This window comes from Paramisgurnus dabryanus, chromosome 10, assembly GCF_030506205.2.
Source record: "Paramisgurnus dabryanus chromosome 10, PD_genome_1.1, whole genome shotgun sequence".
Taxonomy (NCBI): domain Eukaryota; kingdom Metazoa; phylum Chordata; class Actinopteri; order Cypriniformes; family Cobitidae; genus Paramisgurnus; species Paramisgurnus dabryanus.
In genome coordinates, this window is record NC_133346.1 from 19,902,875 (window position 1) to 19,922,567 (window position 19,693).

Here is a 19,693-nt window from a genome sequence, read left to right on the forward strand (position 1 = left end):
GTGCTCAAAGACAGATCTGGCCAACGAGTGATGTGGATGTTTCACCTGACTGCATTTTTGTTTATTTCAACTGGTTCAGACCAGAGCAAACAGTGTTGTGTGAAAAGGAACCAAAACGGCCAAGAATGCTTAGCCCTTGGTCCAGAAAAAAAAGAACTGAACTACAGATGTGAAAGCACCCTACGAGAGATTTAATTGTGTTCTATGTGTTTAAAGTTCAAGTTTTAAGATTTCTATTCATCAACATATTTTTAAACACAAAGAAATGTCTAAATATTGATTTTATTATATAACAATAGTTTTTATTTTTAAGGGCAACAGTTCACAATGGAGTCTATGCACAGCGTCGCTTGACGTATTTCTGGTGAAATCTCAGGACGCTGGACTACTTCCGCCAGTCGTAGACACTATGATATTCCGGAACGTTGGTTGCCAAAATAACACAGCTAATATTGTTGATGCCTATTTACCTTATATAGAGATAACTTCTCACAAACACTTAATACCATAATTAAGTATGGAAAATATATTTTTAAAGACGGGTGTCATAGTGTTTACCGCATTAGGCCCACTAGAAAGCATGACAACTTCTACACTGCTAACCTGTATCTTCATCACCACAAGTTTTAGACTGATAAGAGTGCTATTCATCTGTCGTTGATGTACTTCGGAATTTTGTATGATTGTTATCATCAGTACTGCGAAGGTAACATCTGTGGTTATACAAGCTAAATGTTAGAACAGTAAAAACAAATATTGTGCATTTATGTATGCTTTATTAATTACAAATGCAAAAGACAAATAGAAAATTAATATCAATGACAACAAGAATAAGAGAAACATACACACAAACTACAAACTAAATACACAGGGTATTAAAATATACAAAAATAGCACCAGGGATAAACAAATGATATAGATTTCTAAAATGGACTTTACCATAATCAATAGTCCTTTTTGCTTTGTTCTTTACATCCTCTAATATTTCAAGATACTAACTCAAAAATAACCAAGATAAAATGTTTTGACAATCGACGTCAATATACCAAAATAAAACTCAGAACAGAACTCTGAACGTCACATTTAAGCTAAAGGTCCTGCATTTGTGTCTATTATTTTACCTGATACTTTCAGACAACATTACAAAGACATTAATATATAACTAATTTGATTAGCCTGCTGGACGAATCGAAAAAAAAAACAGCTCTGCTAGTAAGGTAGCTGAACATATCTTAATGATTAAAGAGATAAGATGACACAGAAAGCTTGCAACCTTTCTAAATTTGGGTAAATCCAGCAAACAACGAGTATATTTTAACAATTCTGCCATCACTCCGCTTTAAATCTACTGTACCGGAAACTGAAGAGCAGACTTGAGTTAAACGCGAAAGTTAAGCGGGCATAGAGTCCATTAAGTCTTTTATTAAAAAAGTGTGGTTATTTGGCTGAATTTGCTAATCCAAGCTAATAAAATAAGATACATTAAATTGAACTTGAATTGGAGTGCAGACAACTTAAAAAAAGTAAGTTCACAATGTTTCAACTACACTTTGTAAGTCCTGGTAACTTGATTAGTCAAGTTAAAACAAGTGAACATATTTTTTATAGTGTAGTTTATTAATTGCTTAGCAGTAGATGATTTGTTTATTTATTATATGATCAGTGATTGTAAAATTCTCTTCTCACAGATCCATCTTTGGTTCCCATCACATGAATAACTAACCCATCCTGATGAAGATGTCGCAGCACATGTCTCACTGTGTCTGGGATGTCCACTTATCCAGAAACTGAAACACCAATAAAACACAAGAGTTTAACAACTTTTAAACCTTCAGACCTTTAGTTAAATGTAATGATCTCTCACCTTAATGTTAGTTTGGTATCATCAACCCATTTCCACACCTCTCCCTCTTGACTCAGACCAATCCAATAATGATAATAACCAGCTGTAGCCTTCAGCACAAACTCCTGTTATTATGAAACAATGAAATGTTACACAAAGTGGACATAAACGGATAGATATCTATTAACACTATATAATCTCATTCTTCATCACTCACTTGTTCCTCTTCATTGTTTATAATCATCAGTTTTGCTCCTCTCTGTTCACAGTCTCGACTGCTGTCACTCCTGCTTTTCCACTCAGAAGAAATGTAATAAAAACTAAATTTGAAGTAAATCCACTTTAGGTTGTCAGAGCGCTGATCTGTTAAAACAACAGTTTAGATTTTAGCTAAAATATACACAATGCTATAATACAATTGTTGATCTTTTTTGAGAAAGAGAAAGTTTTTATTGATAAGTAAATACAAGTTTACCTTGTTCAGTAAGCCATTTGTACAGTTCTTCTCTTTCTTTAGTCAACTTATAGTTGTGTGTTAGTAACTCTTTTCTTTCTTTAGTCATGTTATAGTTGTGTGTTAGTAGTTGGTTTGTCTTATTGGTGAAATAGACACAGATGACTATTACAGCAGTGAACAGAAGAACAGACAGTAAACACAAACACACTTGAACTGATCTGTGTCTTCTGTTCTTCACTGAGACTCTTCCTGAAAATCACACACATCAGATTACATTTGTCTTTTCTTTCTCACTCTTTCTATCAACTGATAAATGAATGTAAGTACCTGAATATTGAAGCCCTTGCTGTCTCTCTGTACTCATCATCTCTGTGTTTATCATCACTTCATCATTTTTTACAGCATCTGAATTTTCATACGTGTCCATCATCATCTCTGTCTCTCTGTCCATTTCCAGAGTCTTAGTTGTGATCGCATCATCATAAATCATCTGAGACATCTCTGAATTGTTCATGTAAAACATTATAACCCAGTGCCAATGTTTTAGGTTGCTGCAACACAGGTTGGTTCTATTGCCCAAAACTAAATGTCAAACTTTCAGATGTTAAAGTTAAGATCATGTGATATCTAAGCGGCTAGAACAGGAAAGAGTTATCTATAGAAATAATCTTCACATGCTATACCATAATGCTTTTCTTATAGACACGGTTTTCATTTTATCAGTTTAAGACAACAGAAAGTCAGGTTAAATTAGATAGATTTTTTAGATTGATTTATTCAGGTGGTTACAGAACATTTTCTTAGTTATAGTACAAATTTTACATTCATTAAAGGGATAGTTCACCCAAAAATGAAACTTTCCTCATTATTTACTCATTCTCATGTTATTCTAAAGTTGTCCCTGTATGAATTCACTAACATTGTTAAACACAAATGAAGATATTTTGATAAATGAAGCTAAGCACACAGCTGATGCTACCCATTGTAGTTTATTTCTCTTACTATAGATGGTTTCATCGGAAGCACGTGCGGTGACGCGATACGGGTCAGATCCAAACTTTACTTCCGGTTTCAGTTTTTTTAATGGTCTGACTGGTTTCTAAACTGAACTCTTAAACAAAAACCTTGTCGAAAATAACAAATGTTTTGGTTTGCTAGGTAATCTACGTGTTGTTTATTTTGCTTGTTATATAAATAAACTACTTTAAAAGGACTTTATCCACCTGACACATGTAAGTTTTTTTACAATTTGGCAGTTTATAGTAAATAAATATTAGTAAAACAGAAGACACTTTAGGAAAAAAATATATTACTTGTATCATTAAAATTTACATAATTTTTTGTAATCACTCTTTTAATTTCTGGGGTCATTAGCCCCCAAGGGGCTTATGGGGATAAAACAATACAAATATTTTAAAAAGTTGTGTGAAAATTAACTTTTAAAACATACACATTTTAAATAATTTGCAGTAATACATTTAAAATAACAAAAATTATATACATATATTTACAGGGCCGGACTGGGACTCATTTTCAGCCCTGGAGTTTCATGTCTTATAACCGGCCCACTTTAGTTAGAATAATATAATTAAATCCTCAGTAGTATTTAAGTCTGCAATAGTGCACTGTTTTCTGCAGCCTTGCAATTCATTGTATTTTTCAAAAATATAATTTCCAATTCAATGCAAATACAGTAGCCTAAACAATTATGATTTTTCCATAATCGAGGAGCTCTACCATAGGGTATTTTGATATTATTCAATTACACTTATTCAAAAACTACTGAAAGGGAACAAATGTCTTTGTGTTCTCCCATATATTTCTATTTTTAATAAACGGTGGGTCTTGAGATTACATGTTGGGTTGAAAAAGTTTGGAAACCCCTGATAAACAATACACAAGCAAGATTTATCAAGTATGCAGGGGAAACAGATGGAAAAATAAAAATCCTTATATATACTTCATATATAGATCATGTATATTGCCAAATAATGTATGGGAGGCCTATCTTGTGTCAAACAGAATAAATATATAATGGACTTTCAACATTTTACTTGAGAAAATCATATCATATTGATATGAAACATAGTTTTTCCCACAATAAACTGATGATTTTGCATCAAATTGATTTGTTACTTTTGAAATAGATGATGAATAACTATTCATAGACAATTCATGGTAACATCTATGACTTAGATTAAAAAATATATGATTTGTAGATCCTTTATTTTAAATCTTAAAGCGTGGCCAGCAAGCACACTCAAATATAGACGCTGTAACATCTTTCTTAAACTTCAGTTTAACAAAAGACACAATAAAAATATGGGATACAATCCATTGAGTATTTGAAAATAATATATTAAAGATTCAAAGTGTATGCAAGAAAGCAACCTCCACACACAAACAACCATTTCACCCCTTCACCATAATAAGTACAAATCAGTCCCTTCAAAACAGTCTATGCAATGCATTCTCCAAAAAGCTGTATGTCCAGCGTTGTTTGGCCGTTGCCTACAATTCTGTCCCAAATGTTCCAACATTGTCGATGGTCCAATGAATCAGTCAATGAATAATCCACACTCTGTCGATATCCAATGGCTTTTCCCACACACATTTTGCGGTTGAACTTATCATACACAGTCTAATAGAGCAACTTGACATATACTTAACATAAGGCTCAGAGATTCAATAAAGATAACATTTTCCCATCTCTGGCCTAACAAAGGATACAAACAGACAGTTACATTTCAAATATTCTGGCCGTTTCTCAATGTCAAGGATACTTCCTTGGCAGGACTAGTCCTTACAAGTCACTTCCTTCAGAGGCTAGGCGAGGTTCCTCTTAAGCATTCGGAGAACACATAAATGGAACACTTTTTCAGCAGGACCTTGCCACTTGGCTGCTAACTTTGACATAAAAGCCTGCACGAGACAGTGGATGAGTGATTATCCAGACTAAATCTCCTGGTTGGTATTGTACTATCCTCCTTCTGAGATCATAATATCTTTCTTGTTGTTCCTGAGAACTATTGACTATTGACTTTACTTTTTCAAGCATTGCTTTCTGCCCTTCTAGCAAACCATATGCTGACTGTTCAGGGTATGGAGGCTTATGTATCAACCGTTCCAACGGGCCTTTCAAATTCCGTCCTAAGGCAATATGACATGTGGCCTCCTGCCATGTGGAATTGATGGCATAGCGAAATTCAGCAATCCACTTATCCTATTGTCTGTGATTATCTTGCACATAGGAGGCTATAATCGTCTTGAGAACAAATCAAGACATTAAAAGCATATAAAATCGAAAAGAACAAAGTAGCATTATTAATTAGGTAGAGAAACGGTATCAGATTAATATAACACTGTTTTTTATTATATAAATTAATACAATTGATCTTTTCAAAGCTATAAAAGTGATTTTCCTTTTGTCTTCTGTAGTTTGATTTACATAATGACTCAAACATAAGCATTTCTTATAAGAGGAACGATCCCTTTAACAACAGAGAAGCGATCTAAACACTGACACATGATCAACTTCTCACTTATAATAAACGACTGTTTTATGGGAATACTTGCAGAGACTTTGGTATTACTGTCAAGCCCAAAGAAATTATGTGTTTGCGTGATTTTTGAAACGCGTTTCAGTGCGTGGGCTTTGGAGTTTGTGCGCGGATGCGCACCGAAAACAGTTCAATTTAGCATCTTTGTCGCTCAAATAGTCTAAAATCGCTTTAATGTTATTGTTAATGGTAAACTTTCTCATTAACAGTATTAGTAACAGTATGTTCTTATTACAGCATTTCATGCAATATTTTGCAGTTTAAGTACTTACAGTACAACCGTAGACTAGTAGACCAATGTGACTTACAAGAAATCTTTTAGGTCAATTTGCAGTGTCAGTCTGTGTATGTATATTGTTTTAATTAATTGAAGAATTCGAATTCTACAGTTATAGTTTTACAGCGTTTTCTGTTGACTTTACGTCCCGAAGGCAGTTGCTCTACGCATCTTCAACAAGCGTGTATGAAGAAGAACATAGAAACACGGCCGTTCGAAAGCAGACTTCCTTATGACTTCTCGATTCACTCTCGTGATACTTTGATGTCACCTGCCTGCCTGTCGGTTTTTCCAGTTCAGCATGAGCTCAAGCAAACCTAATGTCTGGGATACATGTTGGATGACGGCGAAGGGCCCGTCTACAAACAACGCGCACATACCCCCTCTCTCCCCAAAAATGTTTCTCATCGAATCTTTACGATTCACGTGGGTCACCTTTTTTTGCTTCAAAACGGTGAATTTCCCCGAAAGTTGAGGGATTTTCATGCCTGTACCTTATTTTGTTTGGTTAAATCATACTAGAGTTTGATACCCCATCCAGGGGCAGAATGGGACCAAAAAATTTCGTAGACCACCGGCCCTCCATTGTCAAAAAAAAATTAAATAAACATTTACTAAGGTCTTACCACAATAACTATAACCATGGTATTTGTAGTAAAACATAATACAAATCATAATCAATCTGCCAAAAAAAAAAAAAACATTTTCATAATAATAATAAAATCATGGCTAATTTTCCTATATGAGTAACTATACAAAATGATGTCTGATATGTTTGGTTTTTTGAATTTCTAAGGGCAATGGTTGACTTGACCAATTTCTGGTGAAATCTCGGGATGCTGGACTTCTTCCGCCAGTCGTGGAGCGCTATGATATTCAAGAATGTTGGTTGCCAAAACAGCCAGAATTACACGTCACATTTAAGCTATCAGTCCTGCTACAGTTGGGGTTGCTTTTTCTAAAGCAGTAGCAGTGAGCTCTCACTAAGACTTCATCTGCGTCTCTTATTTAACCTGACATTTTAAGGCAACATTACAAATCGTCTGTACGCAGGGGTTAAATTGGGATTTGTTATGTGGGGGGGCTCTGTGGGGAGGGGTACTTCGAGGGGTAACATGTTTAATACTGATGACAGCAAAAGCCACTTGTGCGTTTCAATGACATTCTGGACCTCTGATAGGATTTGATAAGTTTCAGCTTTAAAGCTGTGTCAGAGGTTGACCCCAAATATTTTAAAAAGAGCATCTGAATTTTAAATGATGCAAATCTATGAGTTTGACACCCTTTATCCATTCCACATGTCATTATGCACAATTGATCACATTTTAAAGGAAGTTAAAAGAATCAATTCTTGAATAATTCTAGGCATAAGATACCCAAAAAGACTCTTACATGTCTTATAAATTATAGCCATAGAGATTCCCTATGCTGGTCAGCAGCTAAAACAATCATATAGTTAGGTTTGATTTGTGTAATCAAAATACATTATTTTATTAAACTATGCTTATACAATGAGTTATATCCAGTGTTATCCAGTTAACATACTGTAATTAAATGAGTGAAAAATACTTTAATCCTTTACACGTTTCTAGTCTTCTATTAGGTTTTCTCGACGTGGGCACCATTCTTACCTCTCTACTGTATCTCTCTCTCTCTCTCTCGCGCGCGCGCGCACGCGCTCTCTCTCTCGTCAAATGATCCTGCGTGAGAGCGCGTTCTTGAAGTTCTGAGTTTTTTCGCTTGAGTTGCATAACTTGTGCGAAGACGCGTTTAACGGGAAAACGCGTGTTTTTGCGGCAATTGCGCTGCCCAATTCGCGTCATTTGCATCGCCCTGTGCGAGGACGCGCCTGGTTGTGTCTTTGCATTGACTTTTTATGTAATCTGCTTGTGCAAATCGTTAAACTTGCGTTGGTGAGTATGCCCTATAATGAATGGAAACGTATTATTCCCTTCACGTCAGTGCACACGCACCAGCGCAGCGAGTGCACGCGCACAAGTGCAGCTGGTACACTGGCAAGAGCAGAGCGAGACCTTCAGCATGTGCCGGGGCTTAGCCCCGGACGGCCCCGGCCCAATTTAAACCCTGTCTGTACGGAAACTGAAGAGCAGCCTTGAGTCAGAACTTAAGTATGCATAGAGTCCATTAAGTCTTTTATTGGAAAAGTGTTATTTATTTGGCTGGATTTAATCCAAGCTAATAAAATAAGATACATTAAGTTGAATAAACTTGATTTAGTACAATTTAAAAAAATAAGGTAACAATATTTCAACTAAACTGTCCTGGTAACCAATGTTCCCTCTAATTTTTTTCAGCACTGAGCAAATTATTTTTTTTCTGAGCACACATTTCAGTACTGTGAGGAATTCGCAACCACACGACCTGCCGAAAATGAACACGAGCCTGCGTTAACCATAGGAGATTCAAAGAGATGACAATGTAGCGTGTAACGGGGTTTAGTGTATACACACATAATGTTCAATGTGGGCCTGTGTATAAATCCCAATACATGTAATTAACAGTCTCTTTGAATTTACCAGGTACCTGGGTTTAGCAGATTGAACCGTTCACCTCAAGCTGAAAATCAGTTCTCATATACTACAGTGCAAATAAATAAATAAATAAAATACTTGTAAAAGTGTAACACTGTTTCATTTTGTTTGTAATCCAAATTCATGATTCACTTAAATGACTCAGTTGAATTCATGAATCAATTGATTCGGTTCAAAGGACCGTTTGTTCCTTTATATAGTTCAAATAGTTCAGTTCAAAGTCAGTGTCCTTTAAAGAAAATCCAAGAAAATACGGAAAATGAAGTTTCAGCGAATTCACGTGCTAGTAGTTGTCCGAAACAAAAAGGAAAAATATCCTCCTACCAGTTCTGATGAATTCAAAGCACAGCTCTGGTTGGCCCTTTTTTTTGTATACACCTTTCACTTAATTGTCTCGCGTGTCCAAGATGGAGCAGGAGAACTTTACAGATGTTCGCAATTCTCACAAAAAACCCAGCCTTGTAAAAACACAAGGCAGAACAGTAATTAATCTTCAGTTCAACAGATTTATCAATAAGCATCATGTAAACATTTCAAATAACAACCTAACTCAGGGTTTCAACACTTATTGAACATATTGACACTTAAAATTTTATTTTTTAATCACATTTACGTTACTTGACTGTTAACTTTCAAATGTAAATAGCTTCAGCTCGTTCGTTATATACAAACGGCCAATGTAAACAAACTAATAAAACTCATAGTTTGCTGCCAAATTTGCAACACTTATGCCACAATGTCAAGTTAATATTTAGAATATAACTCACCAAAGCATACATTTTAACTTCTTATTTAAAAGAAGAAGTTCATTCGCAGTGTTTTGATGCTCTGTGATTCTGCATCTGCCTCCGTTCTAATTCTCTATTTTGCTCTCTCCTCACTCTAGCGACAGCTTTTGCAAGTTATCGCATCACTTCAGGAATCCAATAATTTGTTTTAAATCACTGTTTTGAATCTGAACTTTTTCCTCTTAATAAATATTTTAGTTTCTTGAGATCGACCCGTGCAGCTGCTCATCTGGCTCGCTCTCACTCTGTGGTGCTCGTGCGTGCTCACTGGCAGCGTCACCTGTGTGAACTGAATGCGCTGCTACCATTGGCTCATAAAAGTGTCTGTCACCGTAGCAAGATCAGCGATTGGTTGAAAGTTTCTTCTCCTTCTAGAACACTCGCCTTCTCTCTCTCTTAATTCTTTTACAACAGCAAATGCATCAATGTTTATGTGCGGTCTGAAAAATGTGCGCGGTCTGACAAATCTATTGCGCGGCCACTTTGGCTGGCCTGCGCGGCCGCGCACGCGCGCAGCTTAGAGGGAACATTGCTGGTAACTTAAAAAAGTAATTAGTTGGGTGAATTATTTAAATATTAGAACAAAACATTTCAAGTTGAAACTACTTAAAATTGTAAGTTAATATAAAAATGTAAGTTGAGTGAATTTTGACAGTGTAGTTTATTTATTGCTTAACAGTAAATTATTTTTGTTTATTTATTATATGATCAGTGATTGTAAAATTCTCTTCTCACAGATCCATCTTTGGTTCCTATTACATAAATGACTAACCCATCCTGATGAAGATGTCACAGCACATGTATGGTTGTGTCTGGGATGTCCATTTATCCAGAAACTAAAACACCAATAAAACACAAGAGTTTAAAAACTTTAAAACCTTCAAATCTTCAGTTAAATGTAATGATCTCTCACTTTAATGTTAGTGTGGTATCATCAACCCATTTCCACACCCCTTCCTCTTGACTTAGACCAATCCAATATTGACCAGCTGTAGCCTTCAGCAAAAACTCCTGTTATTATGAAACAATGAAATGTTAGTGGACATAAACTGATAGATACCTATTAACACTATATAATCTCATTCTCATTCTTCATCACTCACTTGTTCCTCTTTGTTGTTTATAATGACTAGATCTGCACCTCTCTGTTCACAGTCTCGTCTGCTGTCATTTCTGCTTCTCCACTCAGAAGAAATGTAATAAAAACTGCAGTTGTAGTAAATCCACTTAAAGTTATAAGAGCGCTGATCTGTTAAAACAACAGTTTAGTTTTTAGCTGAAATATACACAATGCTATAATACAATTGTTGATCTTTTTTGAGAAAGTTTCCGTTGATAATTAAACACAAGTTTACCTTGTTTAGTAAGCCAGCTGCACAGTTCCTCTCTTTCTTTAGTCAAGTTATAGTTGTGAGTTAGTAGTTGTTTTCTCTCCATGATAAAATAGACACAGATGACTATTACAGCAGTGAACAGAAGAACAGACAGTAAACACAAACACACTTGAACTGATCTGTGTCTTCTGTTCTTCACTGAGACTCTTCCTGAAAATCACACACATCAGATTACATTTGTCTTTTCTTTCTCACTTCAATAAATCAACTGATAAATGAATGTGAGTACCTGTATGTTGAAGCGCTTGCTGTCTCTGTGAACTCATCTTCTCTGTGTTTATCATCACTTCATCATTTCTTACATCAGAATTTTCATACATGTCCTCCATCATCTCTGTTGTCTCTCTGTCCATTTCCAGAGTCTCAGTTCTGGTCACATCGTCATAAATAACCTCAGACATCTGTGATCTCTTACTATCAAACAATATAATTCGGTGTCAATGTTTTAGGTTGCTGCAACAAAGGTTGGTTCTATTGCGAAAAACCCCCCTAAATGTCAAATTATCAGATGTAAAAAGTTAAGATCATGTTGATATTCAAGTGGCCAGACAGAAAAGAGTTATCTATAGAAATAATCTTCACATGCTCTACCATAAAGCTTTTCTCATAATCATGGTTTTCTGTTTTTGTTTTATTTGATCAGTCTAAGACAGCAGAAAGTCAGGTTAAATGATAGACTTTTTTTAGATTGATTTATTCAGGTGGTTAAAGTGGATTTTGTAGTTGTAAATGGTCTTTGTACTAATTATACATTCATATTAAAGGGATAGTTTACCCATAGTTACTCATCCTCATGTTATTCTAATGTTGTCCCTGTATGTATTTCATTATTCTGTTAAATACAAATGAAGATATTTTGAAAATGAAGCTAAGCATACAGTTGATGCTACCCATTGTACCGTAGGCTGTGTGCTTATATCATTTATCAAAAATATAATCTGCGACAAGATCGACAGATGAGGGTGAGTCATTTTGAGTTTATGATAAATTCATATTAGTAAAGACAGTAGACAATTTAGGAAAAAAACCCTGCAGGATTGTAATCAGGACGTGCAAATGTGCATATCAAATGTTTCATAAGATGTATTTTAGCAATACTAACTGTAAAAATAGTTGTCTGTAGAATTGATATTATATTAAAACTAAAACACGGATGATGTTAATGTTTATTTTCACCTACTCTTACTGTTTAATGCATAGCAATTGATTTAGTTCCTTTTTCTGTGAATGTTGAAACAAAAACTTTAGACAGCAGTAGATATTAGATAACAGCACACCGCTTTATTACACAGATAATATAAGCATCAATCAGATAAAAGCTTCTCACACATGCATAAGTGTTAGAAGACAAAGTTTCTTTCATCCTTTTTCATTCTTATTCTTGATTCTTACATTACTTGATTCTTACATCTGATGCATCAACCTTAACAATAAACTGAGCCATAGGATCTGGAATAGAAAGCACAGGAGCAGAGATAAACCAGGACTTTAACATCAAAGGCTTCCTGAGCTTCCCTGTTCCAGCAAAAACCCTCCTTAGTGGAAGTGAGTGCTGTAAGAGGTTTAGCAATCTGACTGAAATTTCTGATGAATCGCCGATAGAAATTAGCAAAACCCAGAAACCGTTGCACCTCCTTACGAGAGTCGGGGGTTGGCCACTCGACGACCACTTTGATCTTAGCAGGATCAGGACTCTCTCCTATGGCAATGACAAAACCCAGGAAAGAAACTGATTTCCTATGAAACTCGCACTTCTCCGCCTTCACAAAAAGCTGATTCTCAAGCAAACGTCGTAAAACTCTGCGAATATGCTGAGTGTGTGCCTGCATAGAAGGGGAAAAGATGAGAATGTCATCCAGGTACACAAAGACAAACTTATTAATCACGTCTCTCAGCACTTCATTAACCAGAGCCTGGAAGATGGACGGAGCGTTCGTGAGCCTGAACGGTAAAACGGAATATTCAAAATGTCCGGAAGGGGTATTTAACGCTGTCTTCCACTCATAGCCCTCTCTGATGCGCACCAAGTGATAAGCATTGCGCAGGTCTGTTTTACTGATGTCATCAAAGCAGGAAGTAAAGGGCTGTAGTCCAAACCGGCCATTCGATGTAGGCTTTGAAAGGTGAATTCTGTTAAAGAAAATGTTACCAGTCGGAGCGGACCACTAACGTTCCTCCGTAAGTTCCACCTCAAGGAGGTTTTCAAAAGCACCCCAATGACCAAACACATGAGAACAGATAAGTAAAATTAAAACCAGCTTTATTAAAATTATTTAAAATATGGTTGGTAAGGGAAAGTTGACTCTAAAATAATGTCTTCTTGTCTCCTTTTCTTTCTTTTGCAGCGGATGAGAGGGCCAGAGGCTAGCGGTAGGGTGACCCACAGAGAGGGGAAAGGGGACGGTGCTCCTTCGTCCGATGGTCAGTATAAATACTATTCTAGGGGTCTCGGTCCTCTGCTTTGTTTCGCGTTGAACGCGTGGCGCCCTCCTCTTCTCCTGGAGGCAGAAAGGGAACACACAATCAGTGGATAAAAGGCCAAAGCAACTACCTGCTCTGTCAAAGGATGTGCTTCGTGGTCCCAAGTGGGGTGTCCTGGTCTCCCTCCTGCGGTCTACCGGACACCACGTCCGTACCTCCCTCCCCGTGGACTGGGGTGAATGTCTCGTGGCCGCAGGCTCTGCCAATACACGTAATAGGGTCAGGTAAGTATTACCATTAGTTCCTTCGTGACAATAACTTGCTCCTCTGTTCCCTCGTTCCACAGGGTATCGGAGTGACGTCCCTCCGTCCACGGCCCACTGTCTTCACAGCTTGTCCCGGAGGCCCCTACTGTCACAAGCAAGAGACAGGTTAGCGTGATCTCAACTTGACTACTGTACTTTCCCCCGACGCTGGGTGTTTGAGATAGACAGGGGTGCTGCAATAGTGACAATTTTGCTTATCGTGTCAGGTTGCTCGGGGGCGTCGCGGAGTCGCGCTCGACTGGACCGGCAGAGGTATAAGGTAAGTATGACTTCTAACTCGACTCTGGCAAGATTCTGTGGTTCACTGGGCTGGCTGTTCTGGATCTACAAGGCTTTTCAGGTAAGTATAGCCTTGAGCTTGACTAGGGCAATGCTCTGCGGTTCACTGGGCGTGCGTTTTCTGGATCTACAAGGCTGTCCAGGTAAGTATAGCTTTTAGCTCAAATCTGATGCTGCTCTGCGGTTCACTGGGCGTGCTTTTCTGGATTCACAAGGCTTTTCAGGTAAGTATAGCTTTTAGCTCGAATCTGATAATGCTCTGCGGTTCACTGGGCGTGCTGTTCTGGATTCACAAGGCTTTTCAGGAAAGTATAGCTCTTAGCTCGAATCTGATAATACTCTGCGGTTCACTGGGAGTGCTGTTCTGCATTCACAAGGCTTTTCAGGTAAGTATAGCTATTAGCTCGAATCTGATAATGCTCTGGGGTTCACTGGGCATGCTGTTCTGGATTCACAAGGCTTTTCATTCAGGTATCTCAATATAAGCGAAAGAAACCATACATCACCTGGACTTGGTTCAAGGGCTAGGGAGGGCGGTCTTTACCCACTTCCAACTGTTACTCGTCCTGGGAGAAAGGCGTAGATGGAACCACGAGACTACGTCCGTGCGGTTAGCTGAACACGTCCGCTTCCCGTTCCTTTCCAGGGCCAGGGAGGCACCTAAATCAGTGGGGCAGATGGCTGGACTTTCTCTCCAATACAGGACATACACACAACAGTTAGTTTGAGTTGTAACAGTTTCACTTCTCCCTTTATCACAGTGTGGCCTCTCCCACAACACTTCAATCGCTGTACTCATGCAATTTCCTTTGAGCCTGGACATGCAGGCGGGGGTTGTAGAAGAATAAACCCACGATGTTAGTTACGCCACAGCAGTTTCACGGAATGCCCACAGTGTTTTGCTGGACCTAGAGGCGGGTATAGGCAACAGGAGACATGGCACAGCACTGCAATACTTCAGGTGCACACACGTCAATAAAGCACACTCACCCACTGCCATCCACACTCTTTCGTGATTGATAAGGCCAATACTTCCGCGTTAGGTCTAGTTCCACATTGAGGGAGGCGTTGAGGTCTCTGCCGCGGCCAGTGGTATAGATGTCGCGGGCCCCCGCACAATGATATGCGTGCCCTGAAATCCTCTGGCTCGCCCACCGGCTTCGTCCTCCACGGTGGGGCAACTAAACGAGAACAACACTCCACACAAGAGTTAAATCTCCGTTTCTGATGTATTAGTGAAGGTAAACAAACCGTTTGTACTCACAATCTTCTTAACGTTTGTCTCACTTCCGTGTTGTTCTTTCTCTTTACACAGCTCTTCAACAGCCCACAATACTGCAATAATCCTGCCTTGAGATCGTCTCTCTATACAGTCTTCAAGATAACATGCACACACAGGTAAGTATCTACTCCTTCAAACGTAGTTTTCCTTCAAACCTGTTTCGATGGTGTATCACCAAATCTTCATTCACTTCAGCGAATCCTCTCCGTGGTTTCTACCCGTTTGCCTCGTCCCTGTAACACAATGCACAGCTTCGCCCACAGCCCCTCTTTCCAACCATCCACACGAATGTCTTCCTGTGTCACACACGCTTCCTTTATACTCCACACCTCACGTGAACTGCCCAGTCAGCTTTTGCCACCTCATCACACACACCTGATGCGTATCCTCTTTGATTTCGTTGCCCGGGGTTACCCGGAAGTGACGGTGTTTGCGTAAATCAGTCCGCGTAAATCAGTCATAGTCGCTTGTGACAAAAATATATCGCCTGGCAGTGAACTTTGAGCTTGATCATTTTACAGGTATAAGTTATGCTATTATAGCAACATTACACACTAACTAGAGTTTTAAAAAATGGGATCAGAAGAAACGTGACCTTTAAAATGCCCAACTTTACAGTAGAAATTCATATGTTTATAGCCTGGTACAAAAAGTGTTTTTGGTCTATATAGTTATATAACTGTGAGGGGGTGAAGATTTTGTAAGTCATCCATTTAAATTATATAAAGCCTTAAAGTTCTGCATAATTAAGGGCGTGGCCAATTAAGTGAGGGGTGAACTGCCACTGCAGTCACTAGAATCGAGCTAGGCGGGTGTGGTTTCAGCAACCAGCCACCTTAGCTTCACCCACGAGTGATGCGCGGTAACGCGTGGCCAAGATGGCGACGACAGGCACCACCTACTTTAAGCTTCAAAATAGCTCTTCACAAACCTATGGCAGATGCCACGGAGTCCCTATTTTTTAAGGTAATTTAGTAACGTAGAGTTTAAAGTTTTGTTTCTACTCTACTATATGTATTGTCATTTATGTGTATCATTTTTAGCATCCAGAATCTTTTGAGGCTCAAACATATATATGTTCGGCTGCTATTTTTACACATGAATGTTTTCAAAACAATTCCCCACATATAATGATGGTGAATGAAGCTATCCAATCATAGAACGGGCGTTTACGTCTTCAGTGCGGCCCGCCCATTCAAAATGAACCATTTCTCCAGACAGCATCAGAACCATGTTACAAAATAGCCTATTACTTATTGCTTTTAATGTTTTTTAATGTAAGAACCACACCAACATTATAGGTAGACCTCAGATAACAGTATAAAACAATCAAGTCCACAGGTCCATTGCCCCTTTAAGACAAAACAAAAGTTGCTTTAAAACTTTGCACGTGAACCAGTGTAAATATGTGTTAGACTTTATATGCTATTGTGCTCAGTTTAGTCAGAGTGAACTCTAAGTTTGTATTTCCTTTGTTTCTGTGTTCACTTCCTGTGTTACTGCCGTTTTAAAGTAGTTTTAATGTATTTATTTGTTTCTAGTTTAGTTGATTATCATCTTGTGAATGTGTAGGGACGGTGTGCAAACATCTTTATTTTTCAATCAATGCGCAAAGAGACTTATTCTGCTGATTTTGGACATACAGATATGCAATAAAATTTTAAAGTGTCCACTCCCAATTAAAACAGAGTGTTTGGCAGTTATTATTTTGCGCAAAAGTAAAAATCTGTAACACTGTTTCTTGTTTCTCTTAGATAATGAACCGGCCAACCAAACTTTGTGATAATTTGTACAATGGCCAAGAAGTACTTTTAACAAAGTTCAATAACAGCTCAATACATTACACCCCTAACTAAATTTTAAATTAACCATGTTTACTATAGTATTTGTAATAAAGTATAAAGTTTGTGTGTATGTGTGTGTGTGTGTGTGTGTGTGTGTGTGTGTGTGTGTGTGTGTGTGTGTGTGTGTGTGTGTGTGTGTTTGTGTGTATTTATATATAACATATACTATGGTTTTACTACAGAAAAAGTAGTTTCCTCCCACATTCCTGCCTAAAAGGCTGATTATGCGGCCCATTTTGCAACTCTTTGTTTCCTCAGGTGTCAATCACAGATTATTTAGGAGCTTTCACGCCTCCGCGCATATGCCTTTCTCAGTAAAAAGTGTCTTAGAATTTTTTTGTCAATATATTGTTTTATGTGAATGAGAAGGCAAAATGATTTTCACATCATTTAAAAAAAAACTTTAGACTACTAGATCCTACTTTGAAAAGTCTTATGAAAACTTTATTATCGGTTTTGTGGACTTATATCGGTGACTTAAAAGTTTTTCTTTTCTAAAAAAACATGCATAATCATTTTTCTCTCAAAAATACAAACATGCACATACAGTCATTGCAGGTCAAAACTGCTCAAGGATGCAAAATCAGCCAAGACCCCAGAGGAATTAAGCAAGGACTACTTGGTGGCTGTTTGGACATCTAATTAATATTCATGAATCAAGTTAATGTGGTTTATAAAAAATTGAAATCGGAAAGTTATATTAATGATTATGTTTTTTCATAAGATTAGGTGGGTTAAAGTTATCTGTCAACACAAGATACAGTATGAAGGAATAAAAGTGAATATAGTCAGCATGAATCTTCAGAAAGAGTTTTCTGTTGTCTGTGCATATTTCCTCTTTACATTTTTACACTATTATAAAAAGTGGTGACATCCAAACAAAAGTGAACACAACGTTGGCCTCTAGAGTATAAACTATATGCACATATTTCCTGAACAGCTATTTTTTAACTAAGCTCATTTGTTGCTTTGACAAAACATCGTTGCTCAAAGCTCATTGATGAGAAGCAGAGACCTGTCTGGTCCAATCACACAAAATAACGTTTGGTTCAAATTGTGGAAAAAATTAACCCTACCCATTATAGAAAGCTATCAGAACACACATCACAGTTGCTGCACATGTGGCTGTAGCTGCAGACCGGTCAGAATGTTTATGATGACTTCTGTCCACCACCATAAGTGTCTACAATAGACAAGGGTTGTCTGGTCTGGTGAATCAGGTTTTCTTTTAAAACGTTTCAGCACTCAAACAATGCTGTGAGTGTTTTGAAAAGCATTACTTAAAAAAGACTCTCATCTCATCATATCCACAGGTATTAAGTCAGATACAATAAATCTGTTGGGTAGCATTAAAAAACATTTAAAAATGAATGTAATATTTACATTTGTTTAAAGCAAAACATCCAGGCTACAGGTGAAGCTGATCTTTACGCCTTCTAACATCTCATTATCGGTCCTCATTTATTTCCAAGAGACTCAGTAATAATGTTTTTTCTAGTATTTTAAAAAGAAAGGGGAGATTTGAAATTGGTCTAAAATGATTAAGCTCTCCCTGGTCGAGTTTTTTTAATGAGGGGTCTAATAATTGCCAGTTTGAAAGCTGTTGGAACGTATCCTACTCCTAGTGATAAGTTAATAATTTTTAGAACCGAGTCTGACAGGGAATACCCCTTTAAGTAATTTTGTGGGAACAGGATCTAATATACACGTTGATGATTTGGATGATTTTATTCATGTGCTAATCTAGTGTTCAATGTACTATTGGGTAATCTGGTGGCTGCTTGCATAGCTTTGATGTTTTCCCTAATAACCACAATTTGTTAGTGAAGAAGTTCATGAAGTCATTAGTACTGTGTTGTAGTTTACTATCTGTTTTTTTTTTTGTTTCACAACTGTGTTAAAGAGGAATCGATGGCTATTATGATTTTCTTTGATGATCTTGCTGAGATGGGTAGATTTAACGTTTTTAGAGTCTGTCTGTAGTGTTGAACACTCTCTTTCCATGCAGCACCCCATACCTCTAACTTTGTGCTCCTCCAACTATGCTCCATTTTCCAGCTGCCTTTTTAAGGCAATTTTCCTTGATTCTCTTTGATCTAATGGGAGCAACAGCTTCCAGTGCGCTAGAACAAACGTTGTTCAAGATTTTGATTACATCCTCCAGATCTTCACGGTTACCTGCTATGTTTAATTTGGGACAGGTCTGCGAGATTACTATTAAAGCTATCTTTAGTAGTGGAAATTATTGTTCTGCCTTATAGTTAGCGTGGTGAGGACTGAGCGATCTTATCTAAAAGTACCGTGTATGAGACAAAGCAATAGTTTTAAATAGCATCGCTCTGAGATGATATTTCTACCTCAATAATATTGAGCCCAAGTGACAGAATTAAGTCTAATGTATGTTTACGGGTATGCGTGGGCCATGTCACATTTTGTCTAATACCTAGAGGGTAAACGCAAGTCCTAACCCACTAAACACAGGACGTCGGATAGACGTGCAGATCATGTCTATATTGGGTCCGTCGGTCCATGACCAATTCTGGACATGTATTCGACGTCCAAACTAGGTCCACTATTTCGATGTCCCACCATGGCCCTATTTGGACGTCATATTGACAGGCAACATTTGACGTTTAAACTGGGTTATTTTTTGGACGTCATTTGGACGTC

The 19,693-nt window shown here is 37.6% G+C and overlaps 2 protein-coding genes across 2 annotated transcripts; both read right to left on the minus strand.

The window, feature by feature from the left end:
* Positions 1 to 876: 876 nt before the first annotated feature.
* On the minus strand, positions 877 to 2,517 carry LOC135779624 (CD209 antigen-like protein A). The gene is made up of 4 exons (XM_065290404.1): positions 2,319 to 2,517; positions 2,061 to 2,206; positions 1,865 to 1,968; positions 877 to 1,787 (listed from the first exon to the last, which is right to left on the minus strand). Exons 1-4 carry the CDS (start codon positions 2,404 to 2,406, stop codon positions 1,652 to 1,654), a joined length of 474 nt encoding a protein of 157 aa, XP_065146476.1. The 5' UTR covers positions 2,407 to 2,517; the 3' UTR covers positions 877 to 1,651.
* A 7,491-nt stretch (positions 2,518 to 10,008) lies between these two features.
* LOC135779464 (uncharacterized) lies at positions 10,009 to 11,272 on the minus strand. The gene is made up of 5 exons (XM_065290177.1): positions 11,101 to 11,272; positions 10,833 to 11,021; positions 10,581 to 10,726; positions 10,391 to 10,488; positions 10,009 to 10,313 (listed from the first exon to the last, which is right to left on the minus strand). The coding sequence occupies exons 1-5, from the start codon at positions 11,270 to 11,272 to the stop codon at positions 10,178 to 10,180; spliced, it is 741 nt and encodes a 246-aa protein (XP_065146249.1). The 3' UTR covers positions 10,009 to 10,177.
* Positions 11,273 to 19,693: the final 8,421 nt, after the last annotated feature.

What these genes read in the sequence shown, in the direction of transcription:
- LOC135779624 (XM_065290404.1), bottom strand. Translation starts at nt 2,406, where the DNA reads ATGACTAAAGAAAGAAAAGAGTTACTAACACACAACTATAAGTTGACT. An exon ending in CAAATGGCTTACTGAACAAG is followed by an intron (nt 2,207 to 2,318) that starts GTAAACTTGTAT and finishes TTGTTTTAACAG; the next exon opens with ATCAGCGCTCTGACAACCTA. An exon ending in GATACCAAACTAACATTAAG is followed by an intron (nt 1,788 to 1,864) that starts GTGAGAGATCAT and finishes TTGGTGTTTCAG; the next exon opens with TTTCTGGATAAGTGGACATC.
- LOC135779464 (XM_065290177.1), bottom strand. Translation starts at nt 11,272, where the DNA reads ATGTCTGAGGTTATTTATGACGATGTGACCAGAACTGAGACTCTGGAA. An exon ending in GCAAGCGCTTCAACATACAG is followed by an intron (nt 11,022 to 11,100) that starts GTACTCACATTC and finishes TGTGATTTTCAG; the next exon opens with GAAGAGTCTCAGTGAAGAAC. An exon ending in GATACCACACTAACATTAAA is followed by an intron (nt 10,314 to 10,390) that starts GTGAGAGATCAT and finishes TTGGTGTTTTAG; the next exon opens with TTTCTGGATAAATGGACATC.